Source organism: Lemur catta, chromosome 16, assembly GCF_020740605.2.
Source record: "Lemur catta isolate mLemCat1 chromosome 16, mLemCat1.pri, whole genome shotgun sequence".
Classification (NCBI taxonomy): domain Eukaryota; kingdom Metazoa; phylum Chordata; class Mammalia; order Primates; family Lemuridae; genus Lemur; species Lemur catta.
The window spans coordinates 3,078,908-3,106,627 of record NC_059143.1 but is presented as its reverse complement, the minus strand read 5'-3'; the positions used below and the strand labels follow the sequence as shown (position 1 = coordinate 3,106,627).

At 46.6% G+C, this 27,720-nt stretch overlaps 1 protein-coding gene across 9 annotated transcripts; it reads left to right on the top strand.

Moving 5' to 3' along the window:
* Window positions 1-5,937: 5,937 nt before the first annotated feature.
* MPPE1 (metallophosphoesterase 1) lies at window positions 5,938-25,797 on the top strand. Of its 9 annotated transcripts, none has more exons than XM_045527790.1 (12): window positions 5,938-6,145; window positions 6,760-6,847; window positions 12,849-12,991; window positions 14,852-15,244; window positions 18,046-18,154; window positions 20,197-20,300; window positions 21,112-21,186; window positions 22,684-22,792; window positions 22,925-22,990; window positions 23,074-23,196; window positions 23,801-23,941; window positions 24,962-25,797. In XM_045527790.1, the coding sequence occupies exons 4-12, from the start codon at window positions 14,964-14,966 to the stop codon at window positions 25,142-25,144; spliced, it is 1,191 nt and encodes a 396-aa protein (XP_045383746.1). In that variant the 5' UTR covers window positions 5,938-6,145; window positions 6,760-6,847; window positions 12,849-12,991; window positions 14,852-14,963; the 3' UTR covers window positions 25,145-25,797. The 9 variants fall into 9 exon arrangements, with proteins under 9 accessions (XP_045383746.1, XP_045383745.1, XP_045383744.1 ...); XM_045527789.1 differs by having other exon boundaries at window positions 22,922-22,990; XM_045527788.1 differs by having other exon boundaries at window positions 5,938-6,075; window positions 22,684-22,990.
* The last annotated feature ends 1,923 nt before the right edge of the window (window positions 25,798-27,720 follow it).

Sequence of the window (27,720 nt, the reverse complement as noted above, 5' to 3'; positions counted from 1 at the left end):
TGTTGTTGTTTTGACACAGGGTCTTGCTCTGTCTCCTGGGCCACAGTGCAGTGGTGTCATCACTGCTCACAGCAACCTCAAACTCCCAGGCTCAAGCAGTCCTCCTGCCTCCACCTCCCAGAGTGCTAGGATTACAGGCAAGGGCCACTGCCCTGTGTCTCCTTTCTTCCACATCAGGAGTCCTGGTGTCAAGGATACAAGGACTGACAGAATTAGAATATCTCATATTTATTAATTTGTTTTAGCCCCCATTATACATGCAACAGCATTAACACTACAAATAATAGTACTGCCCATAGGCTTACTGAAAACAGCAATTTATTTTTGCATTTGTGCTCCCCTCTTTTCCCCCATTAAAAAAAGTTGTGCTACATCTATTTTGTCAGAGCATACAGCTATTACATGCCATACTCTATTCCTCTCGCACGGACTGGTCTTAATTCAGAAGAAACTGCATCTCTGAAGGTCACCACCTGTCTTTGCATTAATGTCTCTTCCTAGTCATTTTGACTCTCTGAAGCTTGTTTTCTGGAAGATTGTGGGGACTAAATTCTCTGAATTCTATCATGCTGATAACAGTTGTTTCTGCCCTTTATACTGGAAATTGACTTTCGCTGGATATAAAACCAATCCTTGGCTCACATTTCTTTCTTTGTGTGTCTTAAGTATGCTTACTCTGTTTCCTTCTAACATAGAGCATGCTACCAAAGACTGATGATAATCTAAATTTTATTCTCTCATAAGTCACTTGCTCTTTTGCCTAGACACCTGTAGCTATTTTCTTTAAATCTAGTAATTTTACTATAATAGAACATGTCAAATATGTCTTTTTATTTTTTTTAAACAGTCCAGAGAGAAAGAATAGGGTATGTCTTGGTATTGAGCATTCTGAACTGATGTGCTCAGGCACACAGGGGATTCTTTCATGTTTCAGACACATTTTTTTTTTAATTTCAAGAAAATTTCCTTGAATTATAGGTTTTAGAATTCGTTCTGTTCTCCCATGTTACCTTTTATGTTGGGACTCCTGTTATCTGCTGGATATTCTTGCTTATCCTTAATATTTGTCATATTTGCTCAAACTTTATCTTTCTACATTTCCTTTTTATTTAAAAAAATTTCTCTTTTTCACTTTCTATTTATCTTAAGGTATTATCAGTTATGTTCATTTTCTCTTACATTCCTTTTATCTTTTTCTCTTTAGAGATGGTGTCTTGCTGTGTCACCCAGGCTGGAGTGCAGTGGCGTGATCATAGCCCACTGCAGCCTCGAACTCCTGGGCTCAAGCGATCCTCCTGCCCCGGCCTCCCGAGTGGCTGGGACTGTAGGTGCCTGCACCGCGCCCGGCTAGATCCTGCCTGTTTGCAGCTGCTGCTCTCGCCGCGCTTTCCTGGGGAAACCTGACGCTATTGTGGGTCTTCAGGTCCATCAGATGCTGACTCGCTCCCTGCTTCTGCTGCACGTACGCCGACGCCGCACAGACCCGGCAGCTGCCAGTGGCTCATCCCCAGCCTCTCTTACACTTTGGGTGTTGCAGGGATACCTCGTCCACTAGTTTTGTTCCAAACATTGTTCATGGGTTTTTGGTTTTGCCATTTATTTGCTCTGTCCATAGCACCTAATGGATAAATGGCCTTTGATTCATGCTAAAAATAAAAAGTAAAAGGAAAATTTGATTGAGTCATTCTCAATAATTTGAACTGTGGGCTCTGTCTTGAACTAAGCACATGAATGCAAAACAAATCAAAGTAATTCTCCCAAGAAGCCCTAACAACCATGCTGCTTAAAAGTAACTAAATCAAAGTTCCCTAAACCAGACCTCTGATGACCATTTAACACATCTGACTATTTCCAACTCATTCCATACATTTCGATTGGGATTCAATTATGTGTTGTGATTCTACCAAATGCTATTCTGGATATAAGCAGGTACGAAGAATTGGCCCCTTTCTCAGGAGTTCCAAACTTGGCTGGGATTATATTGGACACAGGAGGTAGAAAGATAGTTTGTAAATTACAATGATATAAAATGTATCAACCACTTAACATCTCATTGCAGGTTGACTATAATGTGTCATGTGAACAGAGAACTGTGAGCAGTGTATCACAGTTCTCTGTAATTTATTAAGATCACAGTGCAAGCACTATTTGGAGGGAAGAATATGGATGGAGTAGGTATACTTCTGGCCTTAGACATCATAATCTAAAATAGGATACAGAGGAAGTTTACCTTAAGAAAAAAATCGCAAAGGTCCAAGAACCAAAACGAAATTCCAAATGCATAACTGACATAGGAAAAATAGTTCCTTTAAGTTCTTTCACCACTTTAAGCAAGAACTCAATGTGCCATAGCATGTTACACGGCAAAAGTGAAGCAGTACTGCAGATATAATTAAGGTCCCTAATGAACTGACATGTAGCTAATCAAAAGAGAGATTATCTTGGGTGGACCTGACTTAATCACATGACTCCTGTAAGAGGGCCCAGAGGTCTTTGAGAATCGCTTGAGGCCAGGAGCCTGGGCAACATGGTGAGACCCTGTCTCTTAAAAAAAAAAAAAATTAGTTAATGGCATTAAAAGTTAACTAATAAAATTAGTTCAAACTATGGGCTTTCTTTAATAGGTCTTGCTTGTTTTAGCAAATTTGACAAAATAGAGTAATTTACTCATATAATAGAAAATTCTTAATATATAAATTGAAAACTAGAAATTACATTAAAATATTGGGTACTATTTTTAAACCATTCTACTTTTACATATTTTGGGAGATTGTTTTCTTTAAAAATTCTATTTCATAAATTTTATTCACTCATTTTTTAATCTGTTTCCTGAAATTAATATATGCCTGTAGTGTAAGGCTGGTGGTGGGCACCCTTCCCCTCTCTAATGAGAAAAGAAGAAGCCCATGAGACCTGCCGAAAACAATGCCTGCAGGGCACAGCTAAGTTAAAGAATAGCCAAACCTGGATGGTTACCCTGATAAGGGTCTCAGTTCCTGGAATCCATACATACTACTAGCCCCTCCTAGTTCTCAATACCCACCCTAAAACCTTAATGGAACCGAAAAACCCCATCCCCCAGCTCTAAAACATATATAAGCCCACACAAGACTTCTGGGCAGTGCGACTTCTCGGGCCCCTCTCTTGGGACCTGTGAACCTCGCCCAGGCCCCTCTCTTGGGACCCGTTACCCTTGCCCAGGAGCGCTCAAATAAAGCCTCGTTGCTTACCCCTTTCTACTCTGCTTGTCTTTCTTTCTCTGGCGCCGACCATCCAAAAACCTTACAAGTAGGAGAATTACTTTCATAAACGTTAGCATTCTTGAAGTCATGCCAGTCTGAACATTATGATAGAAATAGCCTAGATAAACCAATTCTAAAGTTGGGAATAGGTTGCACCCTGCTTTTTTTACACCTGCGACTTTGAAAATCAATGTTATTTTGTTAATTATACTCTTGATGCTTTTTAAAAGGGAATTATGGCATATTATTCTTTCAAATTAAAATGCATAATTCTATGCCAGGTCAGATTACTCTTCTGGTGTGAATGAAGTACTTTGAAATATGTATTTCTTAGTCATGTGTATGTTTTACAGCCTTAACAAATATTTTATTACAAAAAATTTAAGTACAGAGAAATATAATGAATGCTTGTGTTAGTTTTCTACTGCTGCTGTAGCACATTACCACCAATTTAGCAACTTAAAACAACACAAATTCATTATCTTATAGTTCTGCAGGTCATGAGTCTGACTTGGGTCTCACTGGGCTAAAGTGAGGGTGTTGGCAGGACACCTGCAGGCTCTGCACGAGAAGTCATTTCCTTGCCTTCTCTAGCTCTGAGAGGCTGCCTGCCAGATTCCTTGACTTGTGGCCTCTTCCTCCACCTTCAACGCCGGCAGCAGGGGGCTGAGCCCTGCCTTCCACTGCGCCATCTCTTTCTGACTCTGATACGGCTGGGAAAGGTCCTCAGCTTATCAGGACCCGAGGGATCAGACTGAGCTCGCAGAGATAATCCAGGATAATCTCCCATCTCAAGGTCCTTAACCTTACTCATGTCTGCAAGTCCCTTTGCTATGTAAGGTCCAGAGAGTAGACTGTGGGCCTCTTTGAGAGGCAGACATTATTGTGCCTACTACAATGCCCATGTGCCCATCTCCTTGCTGCAACATTAAACATTTTGCCAATATTGTTTCTGTTTGTATCTCGCACTTTTTTCCTAAAAAGAAAAAAATCCAGAAATTTGTTATTAAATTTACATTAAAGCAAATTCCAGAAATCATATAATTTTCCTGTATATGTGTCAGTATGTTTCTCTGATAGGAACTCTCAAAAAAACATTACCCCAATAGCATTGTCATAACAAAATTATCAACAATGCTTTAAATGCTGTCTAACATTCAGTCCATGTTTCTTTCCCAAACTTTTAAAAAATGTCTTTGTTGTTAAAGTTTATCTTAATTATGACCCAAACAGGGTCCATAAACTGCATTTGGCTAACGTGTCTCTCAAGTTTCCTTTTTGTAAGAGCGGGGAGAGGGTGTGTGCCAATGTGTTGCCCAGGCCAGATGCGAACTCTGACTCCAACCCCTGGACTTGGGGATCCCCCTGCCGCAGCCTCCGGAGCAGCCGGGGCTGCAGGGGCACCGGCCCCCCATCCAGCCTTTCTGACCGCAGCTCCTCACCACCTCTCCCCTTTTCTTTTATTCTGACACCTTTCGTCTTTTGAGTAAGGAAATCGGGTTATTTGGTCTGTGCGATTCCCCACATGGTGGGTCGGGCAGTTTGCCTCCCGGTGGTGCAGCTAACACCGCGGCCCTGCGCGTCCTGAGCCTGTAGTCAGGGGCATAACCTAACTGGGTTTTCAGTTTCTTTTTCTTTTTCTGGTCAGCCAGGATACTTTGGGGGTGAGGCTGCATGTATTCTACGGAATCATCTCCGTATTTACACAGAGCCGGGTTGTCCCAGTTGTGGTGACGTTGACGTTGTTCCTCCGGACGTAGCTGGAAAGATCACAATACGCTCCATTAGCAACGGTGACCATCTGCCGCGCTCTTGCCGGGCACCAGGCACTTCGCGCTTTGCTTCCTGCGCGACTTCTCATCCCGCACTGGGGCACACGCTCACGGGTCCGTGAAAATGTCCCAGCAGTGGCTGGTTGGAAGACTGTGGATCATCACTCGGGGCTTGTTTACTTCTTGAAATATGGGATGGTAACTGCTGCTTGTAATCTACAGGCTGATTTCGAGGATTATTTGAAGTCATGGATGTGAAAGCGCTTTGAAAACCTGCCGGGTTATACTGTTACAACATCATAACATTAGCTAAAAAGAAAAAGAAAAGCAAATCCGTAATATATACTTGGTTCTCATTTACCCATCACACATTTCTGCAAGGCGCTTTGCCAGGCCCCGGAGGGGAGGCCGGAAGGGACGCGGCGGGCGGCCGCGGGGGCGCGGGAGCCGCGGGCCCCGCAGGGAGGAAGCGGGCAGGGCCGGGCAGGGCGCCCCGGGCTGTGGGCCGTGACTGGGCACCGGGGGCTCCGGGGCGGGGACAGGCCGGCCGCGCGTCCTCCAGCCGCGGGGCCCTGCGCCGCCCGCGCTCCCGCCCGGCCTGGCCCGGCCCTAACGAGTCCTCTCCGCGCGTCGCCCGCGCCCTGCACCCAGCGCCCCGCGCAGCGACTTCCCGGCGGTGCCAGCGGAGCGGCTGCGCTGCGGGTGGAGCGGCCGGAAAGCCGAGAAGGCGCTTTAAGGCTGGCGCGGAGGACGCAGAGCGGGGGACCACGCACCAAGCGTGCGTTGCGTTTCGGCCTCTGCTGGGATCCGGTCTCCGGAGTCCCGCACCGCCCAGGCGGCCGGGTCCTCCTCGGGGGCGCAGGCTGCGGCGGCCGCCGGGCCGAGGCCCCGGGGCGGGGTTTCAGGGCGACGGTGACGCGCGGGGCGCGGCTGCGGAAACAGGAAGCCGGCGGGGCGCAGCCAGGCTGGGGCTGCGGGGCCGGGGTCGCCCTGCCTGCCGCACCCGACGCGGGGACGCGCGAAAGGACTCGCCCGGGTTTGCAGCCCTTCTGCCTCGCGGGGTGCGGAGCGCCGGGAAAGCGTGGTTTTTAGACGCGTTTTTGTGCCCAGGTTACAACATTTAAACTTTAGGTTAATTGCTATTTCTTACCACTGCAAAGTGAAACCTTGCTCTTTCAGGATTGCAAGTTAGCTTCTTGAAAAAACAGCATTCTGGAAATTGTTTGCTGGAAAATCTGGATTACTTCAGGGGTCTCTCTCTCTGCTGGTGTAGATTGAAAAAAAATTCATTTTATCATTTAAAAATACCACTTAAGATGGAAAATTTCAAATGCAAATAGCCATTGATGAGATTGTGGTAATATATTTAAGATAACAAGAGAAAAAAGCTACAGGTCAGTGCATATTAAAATTTTTTATGTTTTTGTGGGGGGAGGATTTAGATATTTGATGATAGCTTTGAAGTTAAAAAATTCAAAGATAAAATATTTTGCTGCCAATTATGGATTGCAGCGATTATTCACATATGTTGGGCACATAGAACAATGCTGTATACGTGCATTATATATAAATGCAGGTATTTTGTAATTTAAAAGACTTATTTTGAAAAATAACACAATGTCATTTTTCTTTAGCTTCTCAGCTTTTTTACTTTCAAGGTTGGTCAGGTTACTTGTCAATAGGTCACTAAATAAAAGATTATTCAGCAACAAATCATACATTTTCTGTTTTATTTGATATTTCAGATAAACACATTCTGATTTGAGGGAGCAGATGCCAACACACAGCCTTCATACGCGTCTCGGTCCACCAGCAGCACAAAGTCTGTAAAAGGTGAGGTGACTCTGATTCTCCTGGAAAAATCACAGATAGTGTCTAACCTAGTCCCTTTATTTCACAGTCACTTCTGGGGGTTCCAGAGACATGTATGTCTACCCTTGGACCCTAGGACAGCCTGAACCGTATGCGGAGGCTGTATGGTGTTCCTGCTGGGTTATCAGTTGATAATCTTAATAAAACTGACAAATTGAATTTAGGGAGTGAAAACAGTAACAGTTTAAGTAATTTTGGTTTTCTTTATTTGATTATTTAGAGACGAGGTCTTGCTCTGTTGCCCAGGCTGGATTTGAACTCCTGGGCTCAAGTGATCCTTCTGCCTCAGCTTCCCAAGTAGCTGGGATTACAGGGGTGTGCCACTGTGTCCCACTACTAATTTTGATTTTTAAACCCAAACCTGCTAATGCAAAGGAAAGCTCCTAATATGGACAGAATTTTTCATCATTAAATCACAGGAAGGACAACCACATGGAATATAGACCTTATCCAAGCCTCATGTTTCTTATTTTTGCAGGCTAGTGGTACCAGATGGTTAAACACATTTTTCCATTACATACTGAGTGAGCAGAGGAGACAGGCACACTGGGCTTAGGCGCAGTGCCCCATGCTCCTCTGATGAAGCACCAGACCCCTGCTCATGTAGTCTAAGCAAGAACACGTTTTCTCTCCTTTCACCTTGAGAGCTGGGATTTGGAGGGGATAGTAGCATTCACTTATTCTGGCTCTGTGCCTATTTATTGTGGTTGAGATAAAATGTAAGATTTACTTTTCATGAGGAAAGGGGATGGTGACTCAGCACAGCCCAGTGAGTGAGTGGAGAGAATTGGGCATGAGCCCGAGAGGGCTACCGCCTCCAGTTTCTCTTTGGTTATTGGCTTATATTTTCTGCTGTCTTCATTCTCCCTAATCCGACCACGGCTCTTTGAGTTGATTATCGTTACATTGAGCCTGTTGGGACTTATTGGATGCCAAGGTTTACCTTCAAATCTAATTCTGATGTGCTTACCTTATAGGAGGGTTTACTTTTTTCAAGGTAGCACTTTTGGCTGGATGCAGTGGCTCATGCCTGTAACCCTAGCACTTCAGGGGGCCAAGGCTGGAGAATTATTGGAGCCCAGGAGTTTGAGACCAGCCTGAGCAACATAGTGAGATCCCATCACTACAAAAAAATTTTACAATTAGCTAGGTATGGTGGTGGGTGCCTATTGTCCCAGCTATTCAGGAGGCTGAGGCAGGAGCATCGCTTGAGCCCAGGAGTTGGAAGCTGCAGTGAGCTGTGGTGATGCCACTGCACCCCAGCCTGGGCAACAGGGCTAGACCCTTTCTCAGACAAAAAAAAAAAAAAAAAAAAAAAAAAAATAGCAGTTTTATTTGCATTATTTCTATCAATCATCACATCAGTGAGATAGGCACTGTGGGCCGCCCAAAGCCACAGAGCAGAGCTGCCTTTTGGATTCTTTCTAGTTCAGCGTAGCTGCTTCTCTGCTGCTGGATATTCAGCGCATATAGGATAAAATATTTGACAAGTGGCTAATTCCCCCAAGAGCTCTTATATATTCCTGTTTCCTGCCGAGAAAGTGGGGCCCCCTTTGCACAGGTCCGCCCAGGGTTGGGACGTCTGCAGGGCTCCCAGTCCCTGGGTGGTCGCAGGTTTCCTTCAGCTGTGACGGGAATGAGGAGGGCCTGGTGCCTGTGGCTGGAGTCAGGCTTTGCCTCGAGGTCAGTGAAATGAGGTCACTGTGTACCCACGGGGAAGCAGCCATCAGGTAGGAGTGACATCACCTAATGAGTGGCTCCGAGTGGTGCAATGGCCTTGTTGGTGCCATCTCTAGGGAGAGAATGGGTCCTTTTCCCCACTGCATTGGCTCTACAAATTATTCTGTCTTCATTTCAGGAGGAAAAGGTGGGAATGTTTTGGCCATAACATTGGAGACAGCCTTGGGAATACTAATTCAATATATGTTAGATAGAAGAAGAAAAGGAGTGTCCCAATATTTGAGGAAAAGGAATTCTGTTTAGGGATCTGGTGTTAGAAGTTTTCTAAATATGGTTCTGTTATTTTAAAAATGATCACGTTATGCCAGAGAGCCAACTCACGCGGTGTTAGAGTTTTCTCGAGGACACGTGTAGCAGCCCTGGCCCTGTCTCTTCCTGTTCTCCTTCCTTCCCTCTTCTTTCCTTTCTCTCTTCCCTCCGGATGCAGGGGGTGTCCCAGTGAAGGGAGGAAAGCCCTTGACAAGTGGATTTTTGACTTCTTGGGAAAGAATTCTTTATAGCCCTGTGGGGTCCCTTGCCCGCTGCCCCGTGATGGCCAGTACAGTGAGACAGCAGGCCTTGCAGCGGGCAGTGTTACTGTTGCAAGGCGCCAGGCGAGGAGACGGGAGTAACTTCTCAAATCCGTCTCCTCCAGAATTTGGGGGCTAAGGTTTTTAAAGGTGGTTTGGCAAACAAAGGGCTAGGCAGTTGAGTCTGCTGATTGGTGGGGGATGAGCTCATAGGGTTGGGGTGTAGAAATTACCTTCTCAGTTGGGAGGTTTCCTGGGCAGGGGGTCTCAGGGCTGTTGGATCCATTCCCATACCTATCCACGGGTCTCGTTGGGTGCCCCTGGAACGCAGAGTCTGAAAAGTACCTCAAATTCCAGTCTTAAGATTTACAACAGCGGTGTTCTCTGTAGAAGTGGGGGTGGGGAGGAGTCACAAATCTTGCACCTGTCAGGGAGGATAGTGCCATTAAGTAGTGACCAATTACAGCAGCAAGGATGTTAGGGAACAATGGCTAGTTAACTTCTGGCTCTATGTATACCTTTATAAAAATCAGACTTTGATGACTTTATACCTTGTACCTATATTATTTTAATATGAATGGCTTAAATTCAAGAGTGAGCCAACTAGCTGTAGGAAAGTTTTATTGAGACAGAGACAACAGATCCTACTTCATAGAGTAGGGGTACTCTCCCAAGCAGGAGGGGACACCCTATGGGGCAATGATAATGTTTTTAAATGTTCAAAAACCCCGTGTCTGACCTGCACTGTTTATCATAACCTGCTGTCACAGAAAGGTGAGCACAAACAGTTCATAGGCATCTGGTTTAGTAATTCACCTATCTTGGGGGGCTCTTGGCCTGGCGGCTTGCTGGCAACTTCCTTGTTCAGGGTGGTTGGAGTCAGGTATTGGCCGAAACGGCTACCCCCGTCTTGAGCTTCCTGTTCTGCTCACCCCTACGTCACTCCCTCTTTCCTTCCAAGTCTTCTTCTGGTTGAATGGCTCTGTACAGGATAGTTTTTATTTCTTTTCAGGAAGAAGAACATAGCAGTTCGGGGGAAGGGCCAGAGCTCCCCTAACCTTTGGTTTGTGGGCACCTGATGTGCAGGGAGGCGGGCAGTGTGGGCTCAGGTTGCCTGGAACTGCAAACCCTGGACTTCTGTGTCCTCCGCCTGCCCATTTGGTCCAGGGCAGCCAGAGGACGCAGTTTTGTGTCCCATCTGCCCCTGAACCCTGCGCTGGGCCACCTGCCTGTCTGCAGCCCGCCCACCCCTCGCTGCTGCTTCCTGTGTTGGGGTGGGAAACCTGTAGGTGCTCACGCCCCCGAGGAGAAAGATTTCTCACACAGAGATTAAGATATATAAGCAAAATGTATTTATTAGAAAGACAAGAGAATGAAAAAGAGGGGGTGGGGAAGAGAGCAGAGAGCCGGTGTGGCATCCCCAAGGAGAAGGGAGATGCCAGCAGCTAGGCCGAGTGGCTTGCCGCTTTTATGGGGACAAAGAGAAAAACATTAGATGGTTGTGAATTGCCATATCCCCGCCTGCTCTTCTTATCTGCCAGCAGATTTGGAGTCTGCTGTGTGAAGCTGCTGTATCCAGTTCCCTTTGCTTTAGGGATAAAGGAACTTTGCCCTCGTGCGGAGATTGTCCCCATGCTGTCATCCAGGAGCTTCTCAGGAACTACTCCAGGCTGTAGGAACGATGCTAGAAGGCAGTTTTAGTTAATGGGTCTAGCACTGTATAAAAATTTACATTTCCTCTTGTCTGCTGGGCTCCTTCCTTGGGGCAGGTCTCAGGATAACTAAGGGGGTTGGGGGGTGGGGGGAGCATGTGCCTTGGGGCAGGTCTCAGGATAACTAACGGGTGGGGGGTGGAGGGAGCACGTGCCTTGGGGCAGGTCTCAGGATAACTAACAGGGGTGGGGGGTGGAGGGAGCACGTGCCTTGGGGCAGGTCTCAGGATAACTAACAGGGGTGGGGGGGGAGCACGTGCCTTGGGGCAGATCTCGGGGTAACTAACCAGGGGCCCAGTGCTTTGGGGCAGGGTGTGGGGCTTGGAGAATCTACGTCAGGAAGGCTACCCAGGGGCGTTCAGAATCTCAGCTCCTTCCTCTTGCAGAAAATCCACCGTTTCTGGGAAACAACTCAAAAGGTCAAGTATAATAGTTAAAGGAGAGAATTATAGAAAGCATACAGGGGTCATTGAAATTTGTTTGCAGAGCTGGTTACAGTCATAGCTGCCCAAGCAAGTTTCTGTCTGATGAACAGGAGTGGGTGCGGGAGAGCAACTGACAGCTTGTCACCCTGGTGTTCCGTCTCGGGGAACTGGGGACCTGAGAGGCAGCAGAGGCTGGCACACCGGACGAGCCTCCCCTTTCAAGTAGTGCTCGACAGTTCGAGGAAGCAAAGGTTTTAGCAAGTTTCAACTGCTGTTTTGAGCTTAGCTTTTAGGATTTTCGGAGCCTCTAGGCCTTTTGAAAGAAAAAGATTAAGATCAAATATTTACTTTGGATATGTCAACGGAAAAAAGCCAAACTCTGTAAAATAATTTTAAAGAAATTTATTCTGAGTCGAATTTGAGGACCGTGACCCTGAGCCATGCCCAAGAGGCCTTGAGCAGGTGGACTCGCTGTGGCTGGGTTACAGTTTGATTTTATACATTTCAGGGAGACAGGGGTTACAGGTAAAGTCATAAATCAATACGTGGGAACCATACATTGGTTTGGCCCAAAAAGGTGGGCCATCTTGAAGGGGGGGGGACTTGCAGGTTATAGGTGGGTTTAAAGATTCTTTGACTTGTAATTGGTTAAAGACATGAAGCTTTGTCTAAAGGCTTGGAATGTTTTAACATAATTGCTGTTATCAGAGATAAGCTAGGGGACACAGATTTGTTGTGTAAATTGAGGGCCTGTGGGCTTGTTAATGGGTTATAAAGGATGTCCCCAAGAACGGAGGGGGCATGATGAGGCATGTTTGACCTCCCTCCTCCTGGCAGGCAATTTAGTTTTAGGATATTCTTTTGGTCACGAGGGGGTCCATTCAGTGGGGGGGATGAGCCTTAAAATTTTATCTTAGTTCCCAGATATTTTTGATTTGATCATAACAAAGGAAATTGGGAGGCATAAAGGAAATATTCATTATTCCCTAGAGTCTCTTTTGTCTCTTGTGAGTGTCAGCCAAGCAGGGCCCACGCCCTCAGCCACACCGGTGCGTGGCACTGGCGGCATCTGTGCGGCCATGGGCAGGTGGCTGCCCGCAGACAGGCACTGCTGCTTCCTCCTGTCGGCGCCGGCAAGCGTGGGCGGCACAGAGTGGAGTCACGCAGGGCGTGGCTGCGTGTTTTGAGTTGCCGGGGACAGTCCTGGTTTACGCCATTGTCCTGTTTTTTGTTTTTTGTTTTTTATTAGTGCCACTTTTCACTCTGAAAGATGTCCCCAGTTGGAAGCTTATATGGTGATTCTGGTTATGTGGCACATGTGGTGTGACCTTAGAGGAAGCAGGTCCGAGGAGTTCCAAGTGAGGAAGAGGAGGTGCACGACGTGACCACGCGTGGGCTGGGCCCGGCTGGGGAGGGCGTGGGGTTTCCGAGGAGAATTCCAGTAAGAGCAGTGGAGCCCAGACTGCAGCTAGGCTGCCTCTGGCCTCTCCATCTGAGAGGACATACTTCAAATCCAGCATTTGCTTCCCGTTTTAAGCAAGTACTTAGTATATGTGATGTCATTCTACTTCCACAGAGGTGTGGTGAGAGCCCCGCCGCAGCCCCAGCTTGTCACCCGAGAAGCCGCAAACGCAGAGGGTGCCCAGGGCCTAGCGGCCAGCCACCGACACTCCGTTTGAACACTCGTGAAAACATTTCCTCATGTGTCAGTTTCTGAAGGTATTTCCCGCTGTTTGGTTAAGTTTTAAACTTTTGATGATGGCTCAAAGTACATGTTCACCCCCATTTACTTTTCTGTAGGTAAGGTTTAAAGTTTTTCCGTATCTTCGTGGCTGCTTAGTGTAGAACCCCACTGTGACACAAGCTAGGGACTCTTACAGGACTGGGGCTTGTTCTTAATTTCCACGTGCAGATGTGAGCAGCCTGCATTTCACAGAGAGTATTGTAGAGCCTGGGGAAGGGAGAGTGTTCTCGACTCCATGCCCATGAATGATAGGAAGTTCCCGGATTCATGTTAGAAAATCATCTCTCCAGAAAAGGATTTTCTTTTTTCTTTTTTTCTTCTCTTTTCATTTTCTTTTTTTAAGAGACAGGGTCTGGCTCTGTCACTCAGGCTGGAGGGGAGTGGGCTTGATCATAGCTCACAGCAGCCTCAAACTCCTGGGCTCAAGTGTTCCTCCTGCCTCAGCCTCCCAAAGTGCTGGGACTACAGGTGTGTGCCACCACACTGGCCAAATTTTTTCTTCATTAGCTCAATTAGGGTCTCTGGAAAGTGTCTCCCATAGCCCCCATCCCTGCAAGACTTCAGGGGCTTTTCTGATACCTGAGCTCCCGACAGCCCCCTGGGAAGGTCACCATCTTCTCGGGCCCTCATCTTGAGCACGAGTTGAGGAACTGGAAGTACAACACCGCCTCTGACGCCTGTATCAGGGCAACTGTTTACCAACTTTTCCCTTCAGAGGTCTCAAAAATAGATGCTTTCTTTACAGGATGCAAAGCTCATCTAAGATTTGGGATGAATCAATAAACATTTGGAAGGTTCCCACAGGGAAGCCAATGCACACCCATGTCTTATAAAGGAAGGCCATCCAGAATTTCAAGGATACTTTGCAGGGCAAAACGCATTTTTGTGGAAACATATATAAAGTGGTTGCAGGCTCAATACTCCCATTCACAGATGGCAGCGGCTCTGTCGAGTCCTGACCTAAGTCCAGTGTGGAATGAATTCCTTGGATCTTTGCAGCACATCATCCACGAGTATTCATTGTTTTTGTAGAAAAGCAGAGTCGAAAAGTGATGAATTCACACCAAAGGCAACATATTACCAAGGGCTTATGACCTGTTGACTTTTTTTTTTTTTTTTTTGAGACAGAGTCTCGCTTTGTTGCCTGGGCTAGAGTGAGTGCCATGGCGTCAGCCTAGCTCACAGCAACCTCAAACTCCTGGGCTTAAGCGATCCTACTGCCTCAGCCTCCCGAGTAGCAGGGACTACAGGCATGCGCCACCATGCCCGGCTAATTTTTTCTATATAGATTTTTAGCTGTCCAAATCATTTCTTTCTATTTTTGGTAGAGACGGGGTCTCACTCTTGCTCAGGCTGGTCTCGAACTCCTGACCGCGAGCGATCCACCCGCCTTGGCCTCCCAGAGTGCTAGGATTACAGGCGTGAGCCACCGCGCCCGGCTTACCTGTTGACTTTTAAGGCTGTAGGGGTGGTGAGTCATTCTGGAAGTTGAATGACACTGACACAGTATTTGTTGAATTTTCCTGTCATGTCTCCTCCCTTAACACACATCCTTCAGATTAGTTTCTATTTGTTGATTTCTAGAGTATTAAAACGTCATCATCTCAGTGGGAAATCATTCTAATGGCATTATTCTATTGTATGGAGATGTAGAGACCTCGAAGGGATCAGTTGTCTTCCTTGTCAGTAATCTGGAGCACTGTCATTGTGACAGTACCAGGTAGAGTGTGCAGGAGTGTAGACAGGATTCCGTAACTGATGGGTTCTTAGTAGAGGGAGGTGGGGTACCGGCTTTATTAAAGAACATAACCCAGTTCTTTTCCTTTTCCCTGTAGGTACACAGCTAAGACCTGAATGCCATCTCCACTGTACCCAGGCCCTACAGTTTTCTCATGCTGACTGCTTGATGGGTTTAAATCAGTTGCTGGCAACTGCTGGGCAGGAGAAATGGCTCTGATCACACCCGGGTTTGGAAGGCGGAGTTTTCCTCCATTAAAGAGGAGGAGTTCATTGCTATTGAAACTCACAGCTGTTGTCTTTGCTGTGCTTCTATTTTGTGAATTTTTAGTCTATTACTTAGTGATCTTTCGGTGTGACTGGCCTGAGGTGAACACTCCAGCTTATGAAGGTGAACAAGAGACTTTTGAGCCTGTGCTGAAAGCCATGTTTCTGGCAGACACCCACTTGCTTGGGGAAATCAGAGGCCATTGGCTAGACAAATTACGAAGGTAAGAAGTAAAATCAGGAATCCTTTTGAAATTCTACAGGCAAAAAGGTATAGCCCTTTTCCCACAGTTCAGGGTTAATGGCTTTAGGTAACTCTTAGTTATTTTCCTCTCAAAGGACATTTGTGACATTTATTATTTACTGAACATATATACAGGCCCCATAATCTGCGGGTCAGATCTGGGCTCCTGATTAGTTTTGTGACTTTGAAAAGTTAGTAGGGCCCCTCCGAGCCGCTGCCTCCTTGCTTGTGACCAGGTTGAGGGAAGAAGCCACACAGGTGTGTGAAGGGGCCATGCAATGCCCAGCACCTGGGACTGGTCTCAGGAGGACACAGACTCGGGTTCCTGGGCCCCTCTCAGCTTTGCTGGTGTGTAATTTTAAGCCCTTTGGGTTTTTACCGTCCTCTGGGCAGCAGAGGGCCAGAGCAGATTTGTGGCTGTCGCCCTGGAGATGGGTCAGTTCCTGTGTCTCCAGCTCAGACCAGCCCCAGCCGGGTCCATCTGTTTTCCCACCAGAAAGCTTTTTTGTTTTTTAATTATTTTTTTCATGTTTCACTTTTGGACAATTTAATTATTTTTAATTGCGGTGAAATACACATAATGTGAAGTTCATCATCTTAGTCATTTTTAAGTGGACAGTTCAGGGCATTAAGCATGTTCACCTTGTCATGCAGCGGTCACCACCGTCCAGCTCTAGAATTTTCTTTTTTTCTTTTTTTCTTTTCTTTTCTTTTCTTTTTTTTTTTTTTTGAGACAGAGTTTCACTCTGTTGCCCAGGCTAGAGTGAGTGCCGTGGCGTCAGCCTAGCTCACAGCAACCTCAGACTCCTGGGCTCAAGCGATCCTTCTGCCTCAGCCTCCCGAGTAGCTGGGACTACAGGCATGCACCATCATGCCTGGCTAATTTTTTCTATATATTTTTAGTTGTCCAGATAATTTCTTTCTATTTTTTTTGGTAGAGACGGGGTCTTGCTCTTGCTGAGGCTGGTCTCGAACTCCTGAGCTCAAACGATCCACCCGCCTCGGCCTCCCAGAGTGCTAGGATTACAGGTGTGAGCCACCGCGCCGACCTCTAGAACTTTCTTATCTTCCCCAACTGCAACTCTACACCCATTAAACACCCACTTCTCATTCTCCCCCTGCCCAGGCCCTGGCACCCACCATTCTACTTGCTGTTCCTGTGACTTTGACTCCTCTGGGGAACTCACATAGTTGGGACCAGGCAGCATTTGTCCTTCTGTGACTGGCTCATTTCATGCAGCACAGTGCCCTCCAGGGTCCTCTGTGTTGCTGCCTGGGGCAGAATTCCTTCCTTTTTAGGCTGAGTCACTCTGCTTATCCGTTCACCTGTGCCTGCGCACTTGGGTCACCTCCCCCTCTGGGCTTCTGACCCTCGCCAGCGCCAGCGGGAGGTGGCCCCCGTGGGGCTCTGACTGTCGGGTCAGCAGCGCTCTCCTTGCCCCTGGTGACCCTGACCCCTGACCCCGTTTCCTTAACATGGCTGTGCTGTGCCTTTCCGAACACGTCTTTATTTTGTGAGAGGCACTGTCCTCAGTGCGGTGACATGCTGAACCCTGTGTCGGGGGCTGGGATGTGTACTGTCCCCAGGGGTGGCGGAGGGGAGGCAGGCAGAAAGGAGGACGGCGGGAGGGGCTGCCTGACCTTTTACTAAGAGTTTAAACCAAAGGCAGGCGAGTTCCAGAAGCACCAGGGTGAGCCTCCTGCCAATCCGCCCTCCCGGCGCCAGTCCCACCGCCTGTGCCCCGCCTCCTGCGCCCCACCTCCTGCCGCTGCGAGTCTGGGTTCCTTCTTCAGGGCGAAGAGCATTAAATCAAGAACAACTGAGAAATGTATTTTGAGAGTTCTACTGAGTGAAAAGCCATTAGGTAGTGATGTGGGCATGCGGTGGTTTGCTAGCGTCTGGAGTTTCCTCCGGCCGAAAAGTACCTTCCCCTGTTTGTATTAATATGTCTCTGAACGTAGCCGTTCCCTTGTGTAGAGGAGAAACAGCCTGGAGAAGGCCTTTACAGAGAGGGAAGATTCGGGATCCTTAGGAAAATGACACAGGCTGGAGCTGGTTAGGGGGAAGGGAGGGAGGGCTGAGCACGCATTGACATTTTTGAGCACCTACTGTGTGCTTGTGCTGTGCTGGGAACTTTATAAACATTCTCTTAGTTAATCCTACAACTATCCTATGCAAGTAGGTTTTTTTTTAAAAAAATCTCCATTTACTAATGAAGAAACTGGGACGCAGAGAGGGTAGGTAACATTCTCAAGGCCACACAGCTCATCAGTGGACAGAGCTGGGATTTGAAGCCATTGCCTGTGAGATTGCAGATCCCAGGCTCTTTTCGTTTGCTTGTCTGAAATCTGCAGGGTCCACTGTTCGGATATTGGCTAGTCTATTTCTCTCACTGTCTTCCCTCCACTCTGAAGCGAAGAAGGAAGTTGCGGTCCCTTTAAGCAGAGAAATTTAAGCCAGATGTTATCATTTCCTCGGTGTGGTGCAAAATCGGTCTAAATTAGGCACTTCTGGAAGCTGCATCAGGCTCGCAGATCCCTAGGACTCTCTTGACTGAGGTGGCTTCAGGGTGCGGTGTGGGGCCAGATCTTGACACCACATAGTGGAAGGCAGTGTGTAAGGTACGTGGGAGGGTTGCCCCTTTGGCACCTTAATTACCCGCATTTAATCGGCTACAGATTCACTGGCCCTTCCAAGCAGAGGGTGGGAGTGCAAGGGCAGGGTCACAAGGAGAATGGGCAGGAAAGAGACTGATGCCCTGCTTTTTCCTACCGCCCCAGGGAATGGCAAATGGAGAGAGCCTTCCAGACGGCTCTGTGGTTGTTGAAGCCAGACGTTGTCTTCATTCTGGGGGATGTCTTTGATGAAGGGAAGTGGAGCTCCCCCCAGGTAGGATCTTGCAATCCAGACACCGTAATCCTGCTTTGAGAATCCAACACAAATAGCCCAGAGGATCCATGGAGCACTGCGGGCTCAAGTTGGAAGTTTTGCCTTGTGCTGAAGTTAAAAATGTATAGTCTATCTTGAAGGTTCTTAGGATTTGTGTAATGCTCATCTTGAGTTGGGTCAGCTAATCCTATGTTTGTCTACATAGGGAATACGTAGATTAGCCAGACATCGTTTTGTTAGAATGTACTGCTCTATGAACCTCTTGGGAAAGGGGAAAATAGGCAAGATGGTTGCTATTTCAGCTGTCACTTTCTGGAATGTGCATTTAACTTCGCGTTCTGTTACTCCCCACTACACTATGAGGACTGTGCTACAGAAGTTACTTGCTACTGGCCTCTGATCCTCTGAGTGAGAGGTGCAGGTGCCGTGGGGACTTGGTGTTAGGTTCCTCTGCCTTCGGAGGGCCCGAGACCCCTCCCTGGATGTTGGGGTGACGTAAGCCTTTCTACAAACCAAAGAGAAAGGCTGTTCTCACCTAAGCTGTCAGGATGCTTTGCTTACTACGTTCTTGGAATGAATGAGAAAAAAAAAGAGGTGTTCTTGCTGCTTAGTTAAAAATGTTCAGTCCTTAATGGTTTTTTGAAGAGATTTGATTTGGGAGATATTTTTTAAAAACTCATTGGCATTTCCCAGGACAATCCAGTAGCTGTACATAGAAAATCTTGGTTCGGGTTTGATAGGAACTCGCTGTTTACAGAGTTGCAATGTCTGCTGTGATCCAGGCTGTAATTAGAGGAGAGAATGAAAATGTTACATGTAAAAGCAACTAGTTATAAGATGAGGTTAGATATATATGTCGCTTTTGCAAATTAACGGCAACATTTTATGTTTTTCTAAGTTTGTTTTTCTGATTTTATGTTATTCTAACTTTAAATATTATTTTTTAAAGTGGAATCTTTGTATTGAAGGACTCTCTATCCAGTGTATTTCCCTAGGTTGTGCCATATTTAGAACTTTCAGGATATAGTCGATTACTATCCAGAATAGAGGGCTTTTCAATTTTACTCATTTATTTTTATTTTTACCCACCCTAGGGTGTTTGTCCAATTGGTATTTTTAGGCTTATAAAAATAAGAACTATACTAACATAACTCTGAAGCCTTCATAGTTGAAGCAAATATCAGGATAATCTTGTAATATTAATTATAATAATTTTTTTTTGTATTTTTGTCACACACATCTTGTTAGTTCTCATTCTCGCAGCTACAGCCACAGGGGAATGTACATTTTGAAGGATATTCTCATCCTTGTCTTGGTTGAGACACATGAAGAATTTACTTGACATTTTCTAAGGGCCTGTTCCTATAAGATGCACAGATCTAAGCAATTCTCAACCTGGAGTCCGTGGGGTCTTCAGGCATCTTGAAATCATCAGCCTATGAACCAGATGTTTTTGGGAATTGCCGGTTGTTGTTTTAAGATGGGGGAGGATGCCATTTAATTAAAATTTGGCATTGTTAGGTCTGGAGCTGAGAGAGACACATGAAGCCTCATGTGTAGCAAAATGCTGTTTATTTTGAGCATCTGGGTGCAGATGGGTGGAGGCCAAAAATCGTCCACCCTGAGGGAGGGGAAAGCCTTGGATGTTATAGAGGGTTTTGGAGGCGGGTGGGAGTGTGTAACACCTGCAGAGATGGGGGAGGGGGACAGGAATGCCCGGAGTCTGCAGCTGTCTGTGGTCGAAGTTAGATTTATGACCTTGGGCTCTCCAGACTCCTGTGGCTTTTGTTTCATAGGCTTTATGACATTTTTGGGGTTCCCATCTGGAACAAACCTAACAGGCGTCAAATAATTTCAGGTATTAACTGGACTCTTGGAAAAAGAAGTATTATGTAGAATGAAAAATTCAAATTTCTGTATTAGCTTTATGGGCATCTGCCTTGACAGGGGAGTTAACCTCTCACATCAAAATAGGGATCATGCTTTTTAGCCACAGGGAGGAGAGGGTTCTCTGGCTCTCAGCAGCGATCCTTTTTTCTCAGGCCTGGGCAGATGATGTGGAACGGTTTCAGAAAATGTTCAGACACCCAAGTCATGTGCAGCTGAAGGTAGTTGCTGGCAACCATGACATTGGCTTCCACTATGAGTAAGTAACTCACTAAAGCATTGCACCTGAGAGCTCTTGTTAACTATAATTTTAAACCTGCTAAAATTCTGGTGAAAACCTCATTTGTGCTGTATTGAGGAAATTTGTTTTCCTCAAAAGATATAAGCTCTGGAATGTAAGCTCCTTAAGGGATTTTTATCTTGGCACATAGTATACCCTCAACAAACATCTGTTGAATGAATGAATTGTATGTGCTCTTGGGAAATATTGATTTAATGGCCAGTTATTTTCTTTAGGAATCAGAAAACAGAATGTTTTTCAGAATTTTTTTTTTTTTTTTTGAGACAGAGTCTTGCTCTGCCATGCTAGGTAGAGTGCAGTGGTGTCATCATAACTCACTGCAACCTCAAACTCCTGCACTCAAGCCATGCTCCCACCTTGGCCTCCCAGAGTGCTAGGACTATAGGTGTGAGCCACCACACCCAGCCCATTCAGACTTTTAATAGCTAACATTTATACAGTGTTATAGTGCTTATGATGTGTCAGCTTGTGTGAAGTACTTTATTTCCTTATGTTAACTCTTTTAACCTTTACCATGGTCCTTGTATTTTCCCATTGTACCAATGGGAAACCAAGGCCCTGGGGAGCTTAGGAACCTGTCCCAGGCCCATAGTGATTAACTGGTGGAGCTGAGATTGGAGCCTGGAGAGCCTGGGGCCAGCTGGAGCCACACGCTGGTTATTCTCATCTGAAATTTATGTTCTGAAAGTCACTTTCTGTGTTCATGATAACTCTGGGAGTTCTAAAATGGCTTGTCCTGAAAAATGTTTCTTTTGGCAATTGAATTTAGGATGACCACATACAAAGTCAAACGGTTCAAGAAAGTTTTCAAACCTGAAAGGCTGTTTTCTTGGAAAGGCGTTAAGTGAGTATTATTTGTAAAATCTCGTGAAGACCTTTAGTCCCTGGAAACCTCAGTTTTTAGAGGTGACTGCCGTATTGGGTCTATGTCTCTGGTTATGATCTCTGTTCAGTGGTGCCTCCGGCTGTCCTCGCTGGTGGCACCATGAGAGCCGACGGGTGGGAACCCTCAGACCTGGTTTTCTGTGACAAGCACAGAGACTCAGTCTGTCTGTGACTTGCCCAGCCTTGCGGGAATGATATTCTTTCTTTGTGTACTATCTCTGGGTGGCCTATGTTCCATCAGCCCACTATGTAAAGGAGTCTTTTTAATTTGATAAGAAGTTACTTATTTCACTTTGCAAAGGCTGTTCCCTAGTCATGGTATCCTGGGACTTGGTGGCCAGTGTGTCTGTGTTGCGTCTGCAGCTCTGTGCCCACCCTGACCTTCCGACCAGTGTCGCAGCCCCGAGCCTGACCCACTGCATCAGATCCCGCCTGCTAGGCGGCTGCGGTGCCCACCTCAGGAGTCTTCTGATCTGTGTGTTAGGACACGGGAGAAACGGAGTGGGAGAGGAAGCCTTTTCTGTTCCTCCTGTCCTTTTTGTGGCTGCCCAGCTCATAGGCTGGTGGGGCGGTCACCTCTGTCCAGCAGTTTCTCCACAAATGCTCACCTTCCCTCCATCTACCTAGAGGGCACAGGCTCTAGCAGGCGGCCTCCTTTCCCGAGTCATAACAGACAAGATGCAGTTTGAGCTCTCTCCCCCCGTACACAGTGTTTAAGAAACCTTAAATACGCTTTTCATATTTCCGAGCATTTGATAATTCAGCTCTTTATCTCTAAAATTGGTTAGATTTCAAGCAGTCTTTACTGACAGGTACCTTCTTCATGCCCAGGCGGTATGTACATAGGAAGTAAAAGCATATTTAGTGCGAGTCTATAAAAAATGCAGCCAAGGGAAGGTGGTTGCAGAGGCTTCAGTTATAGCCACAGCTGATTCGTGGTTGTCCTGGTCTGGGGCTGTGTGTCCCTGGGCAGTCTAATCAGCGCCCTGCTGCTGCCTGGCTTGCTGTGTGCCTGTGTGACCAAATGTTCTCTGCGCCTCACTCGCCGTAACTCGGATGATGTAACACTGCCTGACATCTGCTGAGCTCTGTCTGGTGGCAGGCTGTGCTCTAAGCACCTGTCATTGCACTTAACCCGCACCCCCTGCCTCTGCGCTGCAGCGAGGTTCTGGCAGACGCCGAGCTCACAGCCTGACCCCCGGCTCTGTAACTGGGACTTCTCACAGGTTTGGGGTTCAGAACCGTTTCCCATGTCTGGGACTCCAACTCCCAGTAGTGCTATTTTTGTTAAAATGGACTCATACTTAAAAACACACAATTAGTCTAGCCTGGATTGAAAGGTGTTCTGGGCTTGTTTCTTCACACTGTGGAAACTTAGTCTTGTTTCCATGGGGACATGAGGAAAGGAAACATGTCCCCATTGGCCCTGACTTCTGCTGGCTCCCATCTGCCTCAGTTTTGTGGTGGTCAACAGTGTGGCGCTGGAAGGGGACGGCTGCACCCTCTGCTCCAAAGAAGAAGCAGAGCTGCTGGCAGTTTCCCACAGACTGAACTGCTCCCGGGAGGTAGGAGTCACTGGAATGCCACCTTCTGCTCCGTGTCTTTCGTTTTTGTTCATCATGCAGCACCCCCCGCCCTTGCTGCCACCTGGTGGGTGTCAGGTTTGCGGGATTAACAGCCTGACTTCTGCCCAGCAGGGTCCTGCTTCCGGCCAGTGTGGGGACGGGCGGCCACTGCCTGCGTCTGCCCCCGTCCTCCTGCAGGTGAGCGGGACGGGGCACAGGTGGCTCGGCGGTGGCCCAGGGCTCACGGGCCCCCAGCTAACTCCTCTTTCCATCCCGCACAGCATTACCCGCTTTATCGGAGAAGCGACGCGAATTGTTCTGGGGACGATGCTGCCCCTCCAGAGGAAAGGAGCATCCCGTTCCAGGAGCGATATGACGTGCTTTCTCGGGAGGCTTCACAAAAGGTTTGCCCGCAGGGTGCCAGGGTGCGACCTCAGTCACAGTGTGACTGTCAGCTGCCCCATGGGGAGCAGTGCGCGGGACAGGGCCAATGCGAGCTGCCCCTGGCTTTTCCAGCAGCCGCAGGTTTTCAGTGACTCGCCTTGCTCCTACTTCTGTTTCCTAATCTCAGGCCGGTGGTATTCTCAGCTATTCTTTGTGTTCAGAGTTTGCCCTTCACCAACTTAAATGCATTTGGAAATGTGAATGGAACTTAGAGTCTAATCTTTGGGACTTAATTAAAATGTGCTTCCTTATATATATTTATATCATATATATTATACTTATATATGATAAAATATAAATATATTTGTAGAATATATTTATAAAATAAATTTATGCAAATATTTATAAAAATAAAATGTAATAAAAATATATAAAATCTGGGCTGAGAAGAGTAGATTCTCTCTGTGAGAGGCCGACCTTACCTTTGATTTAGTATAAACAAACTAGAGGGACTTTTAAGGGGAAAAGTAAAGCGGCCACACAAGCGGATTTAGGCTGGAACTGAAGGAACTATGCGGCGTGGCGTGGCGGTCCCGCTGACAGCTGCCTTGTGTCTCCCGGCAGCTGCTGTGGTGGCTGCGGCCGCGCCTGGTCCTGAGCGGCCACACGCACAGCGGCTGCACCGTGCTGCACGCCGGAGGCCCCCCCGAGCTCAGCGTCCCGTCGTTCAGTTGGAGGAACAGAAACAACCCAAGTTTCATCATGGTAACATGAAAGTTTATTTTTGTCTGAAAGCTTTCATAAGTATTTAAATCAACACAGTAATCAACTATTTAATTGCGGTAATCTTCAAAAATATACAAAAGCCATAAATAAACTTCCCTCCCTTTACACTTAGTTCTACACACTGTCCTCTCTACACACCTTTCTAGAAACAAACGTGACCTTGTTCCCGGGCACTGAATGTGAGGGGGCACATCTTCCCGGGTGGGATTTTACCCTGCAGGAGGGCAGCATCCTCTGATACTGCGCCCTGTGTGTGTGTAATTTTCTAAGGAAACAGAAAATCATTTATTCATTAGCTATACTCTTCTATCTTCTTATTTTCCAAACATGCCCTTTTGCCCTGGCCGAAAATGCTACAGCTTTTGCAGATTGATTAACGACGTTTCATCAATGGCCATTTGACCTTCCTCTTAGCCATGGGTTCCCGCATCCCCTTCATAATGCTTTTCCATCAGGTACTTCTGCTTCATAAAAAGGTGGGAAAACCTAATGTTTTCAAATTTAAAGTAGATGAAAACATTTGCCACTGTCATTCCACATAACAAAAATGTCTACAAAGAAAAGCCCACGGAGGTGACCTGGACACATGTATTTCTAGGCAGCAGATTGCTTATTTCAGTATCGAGTGCCTTGAAGACACCCTTGAACTCTTTGTTCCTCACTGACCGTGACCGCTGATCTCCATGGTGCCTCTCTGCATCTCTGTCACAGATGCCCCTCCCCCCCATCTGATGGGACCCACTGGGCCCAGGGCAGGTTGTCACAGAGGCCAGCGTCCCAGACCTGCTCTGCCCAAGCACACTTTGCCAGTGTCTGTGCTGGTGAGCAGTGACTTGTGCAGGCTGAAGGCCATGCCCTTTGGTCTCAGGGGAGGAGGGCCACTTCCCTGCCTCACCCGACCTAACCCAAGGTGGCCTGTCCTGTTTCTAATTTGGGCTGTCGTATGCAGGCCATGTCTGGTGTGCTCACTGCAGTGTGCTGTCCCTTTTTCCTTTCCAGGGCAGCATAACAGCCACAGGTCATGCCCTCTCCAAGTGCTACCTCCCACGTGAGGACATGGTTCTGACCATCTACTGCGGAGCAGCTGTGTTCCTTGCGGTCCTCATATTTGCTCACTTTGAGCTGTTAGCCTCACCTTCTCCTTTTGATTGGAACCTGCTAAGAAAGTCTAGGACGACGTGAAGAGCAGGTGACACCTGCACTTAGGAATAAATATCAAAGCCCAAGAAATGGAAGTTCAGGCAGAGCTCAAAGAGTGGAGCGGAGGACCAGACCACGTGCGGACATCACAGAGACTCTAAATCACTGCTGCGAGTTACTGCAGAATAAATAGTTGATTGTACTGTTCTCATGCTATACAAATGGAACGTGTACTCTACACCAAACCAGTTTTCTCATTTTTATCAAATATATGGATCATCAAAGGTTGCATCTGTACAGGGTGTAAATGCCATTAATGCCGTTGCTTGCATGCACGACGCAGGCCTTGCGTCCCCAGGAAGGGCCTGGCAGCCCGACACACACTTGGGGTGTGTGTACATAAACATTGGGTTTGCTTCTGTCTGCCTATGAGGTGGTTCTCAAATTACTGTATAGTATAAAGCCATATCCTTAAAATAAAAGTATAGGTGCAATATACAGGAACATAGTGTTTTTATAGACTTTTGTACTTCTGTACAAAATTAATGGAATCAGGTTTTTAGATAAGTAATTTTCTCTACAGGAGACCACGTTGTTAGACCTGAATTTAAGGCATTCAATGATCAAAAGAAACTTAAAAAATGGAGGAGGACATGGCTTTCAGTATTTGAAAATAAATGTTTTGATAATTTTAAGCCAGATAAAATGTGTTCTTTTTGTTTTTTTCCTAACAGTATGGCTCATTTTTTGAATCAAACTTTTAACTAGGACATTTAGTTCGAGGGGAATTGCTGAGTGGTAACGCATACAACAGCGTACTTCACTCTTTCTGGGGGGGTATCTCTTCAGCTTTCTTCATGTTTTACTTTGAAAGTACAAGGGAACTGAAGATAATTTCCACTTTCTATGTCTCGGTTCAGCGGAGTTTTATGAGGCAGTCGGTGGGGGGCGGGAGGATGATGCTAATGAGATAAGATGTTTGTTGCACTGACTGTCCGCAAGGTTGTCACCCTTCCTTTCATGAGATGCAGCACTTAAATCTGGGTGAGTTCATAAAGAATTATAAAGTGCTTATTTACAGAGTAAACTTTTAAATATCAAAGACTAAAAACTAAAAGGGAATTAATGTAGTAATGTAGGCTCTCATTTTTCTGGATTTGTACCCTTGAAAACTTAATTTTGGACATTTTCACAGATTATTTGGACCTATGCAAACTACCCCCAAAGCTATGGCTACAGACAGTCTGCGAAGTGTGATTGTTATAGCAATTCTTACTTTGTAGATATTGTTTGTGTAACACAACATTTGAGGCTGCATTTGCAAATCTTGCAAGTGTGAGAAAGAGCCATGTATTTTGACTTTATATTTCAAAAAAAGCTTTTGTCATATTTCTTCTTCAAAATACAAATGGAGATGCCATCCTTATTCTCCTAGGCCAAACACAAACATCTGATACCATTTTGTTTTTCTCTTGCTGTTTGTTTACTTGTATGAGGGGAGCCTGTGTCCAAAGCTTTGACTAAGGGAATTACTGAGAAGTCTTTAACTGGCAAAGTAATCAAGAAAAATAGTGTCTGCAGAGAAAAAAAAATCTATGGTTCCCTGAAAGAAGATTAGATTGCAATTTGTACCTTGAACTGAGTTCAGGTTTGACAGCTGAGGCTCCAAGAAGTGCCAGCGGGTGGCCATGGCAACTGGCCTTGTTGGTACAACGTTGTTGGTAAGATGTGGGTGATTAATGCCTATAACCTACAGTTTTTTTTTTTTTTTAAAATCAGGGAGTCTTTTATAAAGTACCAACCTGATAAAATATCCTAAATTCTACGGATACCATTTGTTCTCTTTTTCAGAGTGAGCGGCAGGAAATGTTGACATTAAGCTATTCAGCACAATAAAAACACATTTCTTATACAGGGATAGCCAGGATCAAGGCACAAAGATCTACAAGGATTTTTCTTTAGTAGTTATACAAAAGAATATTACATTTTGTGGTCTGTACAGTATAATAAACCAGCAATGAAACAACAGCACAGAAAGTCTACGGAATAAGCCTATGCCCAAGGGACTGTGGAAGTTTAGAGAACCATTTTTAGACAGGCCACATTTTGCAGCAGTTTTTCCGCCTAAATGTGAAGTAGCTCAAAGCAGCTCTAATTCAAATGCCCGAGGCTGGCAGCGACTCTCAATATGACTGGAAAAGGGCTTCTTGTCACGCCGCTTGGCCTCCGTTCTAGGTCCTGGGCCAAGGCAGACCAGAAGGAACAGTCGCTTGCCAGCCTGCAGCGTCAGAGGCGGAATCGGGAAGAGCCGGGGCTCACCGTGCTGCACACGCGCTCGCGGTCATGCTTGGTAACCCGAAAAAAATGCATTTTCTCCCCAACTGCTGAGTTCTCAATGATTCAATGAATGAACGAATGAATAAAGGGCCCTGACCCACAGGGATTTCTCTGCAGTGCCACCGAGTAGGAGGTGACGGTGGGGACGCTGCAGAAGGTTGTGTTCAATGGAAAGCTACGACACCAAACGGAGTGGGGGCGGGCAGGGGTACCCAGAGGCTTGGGGGTCACCGTGGGGCACACACGGAGCAGGACAGACAGCAGCAAGATGGAACTGGACG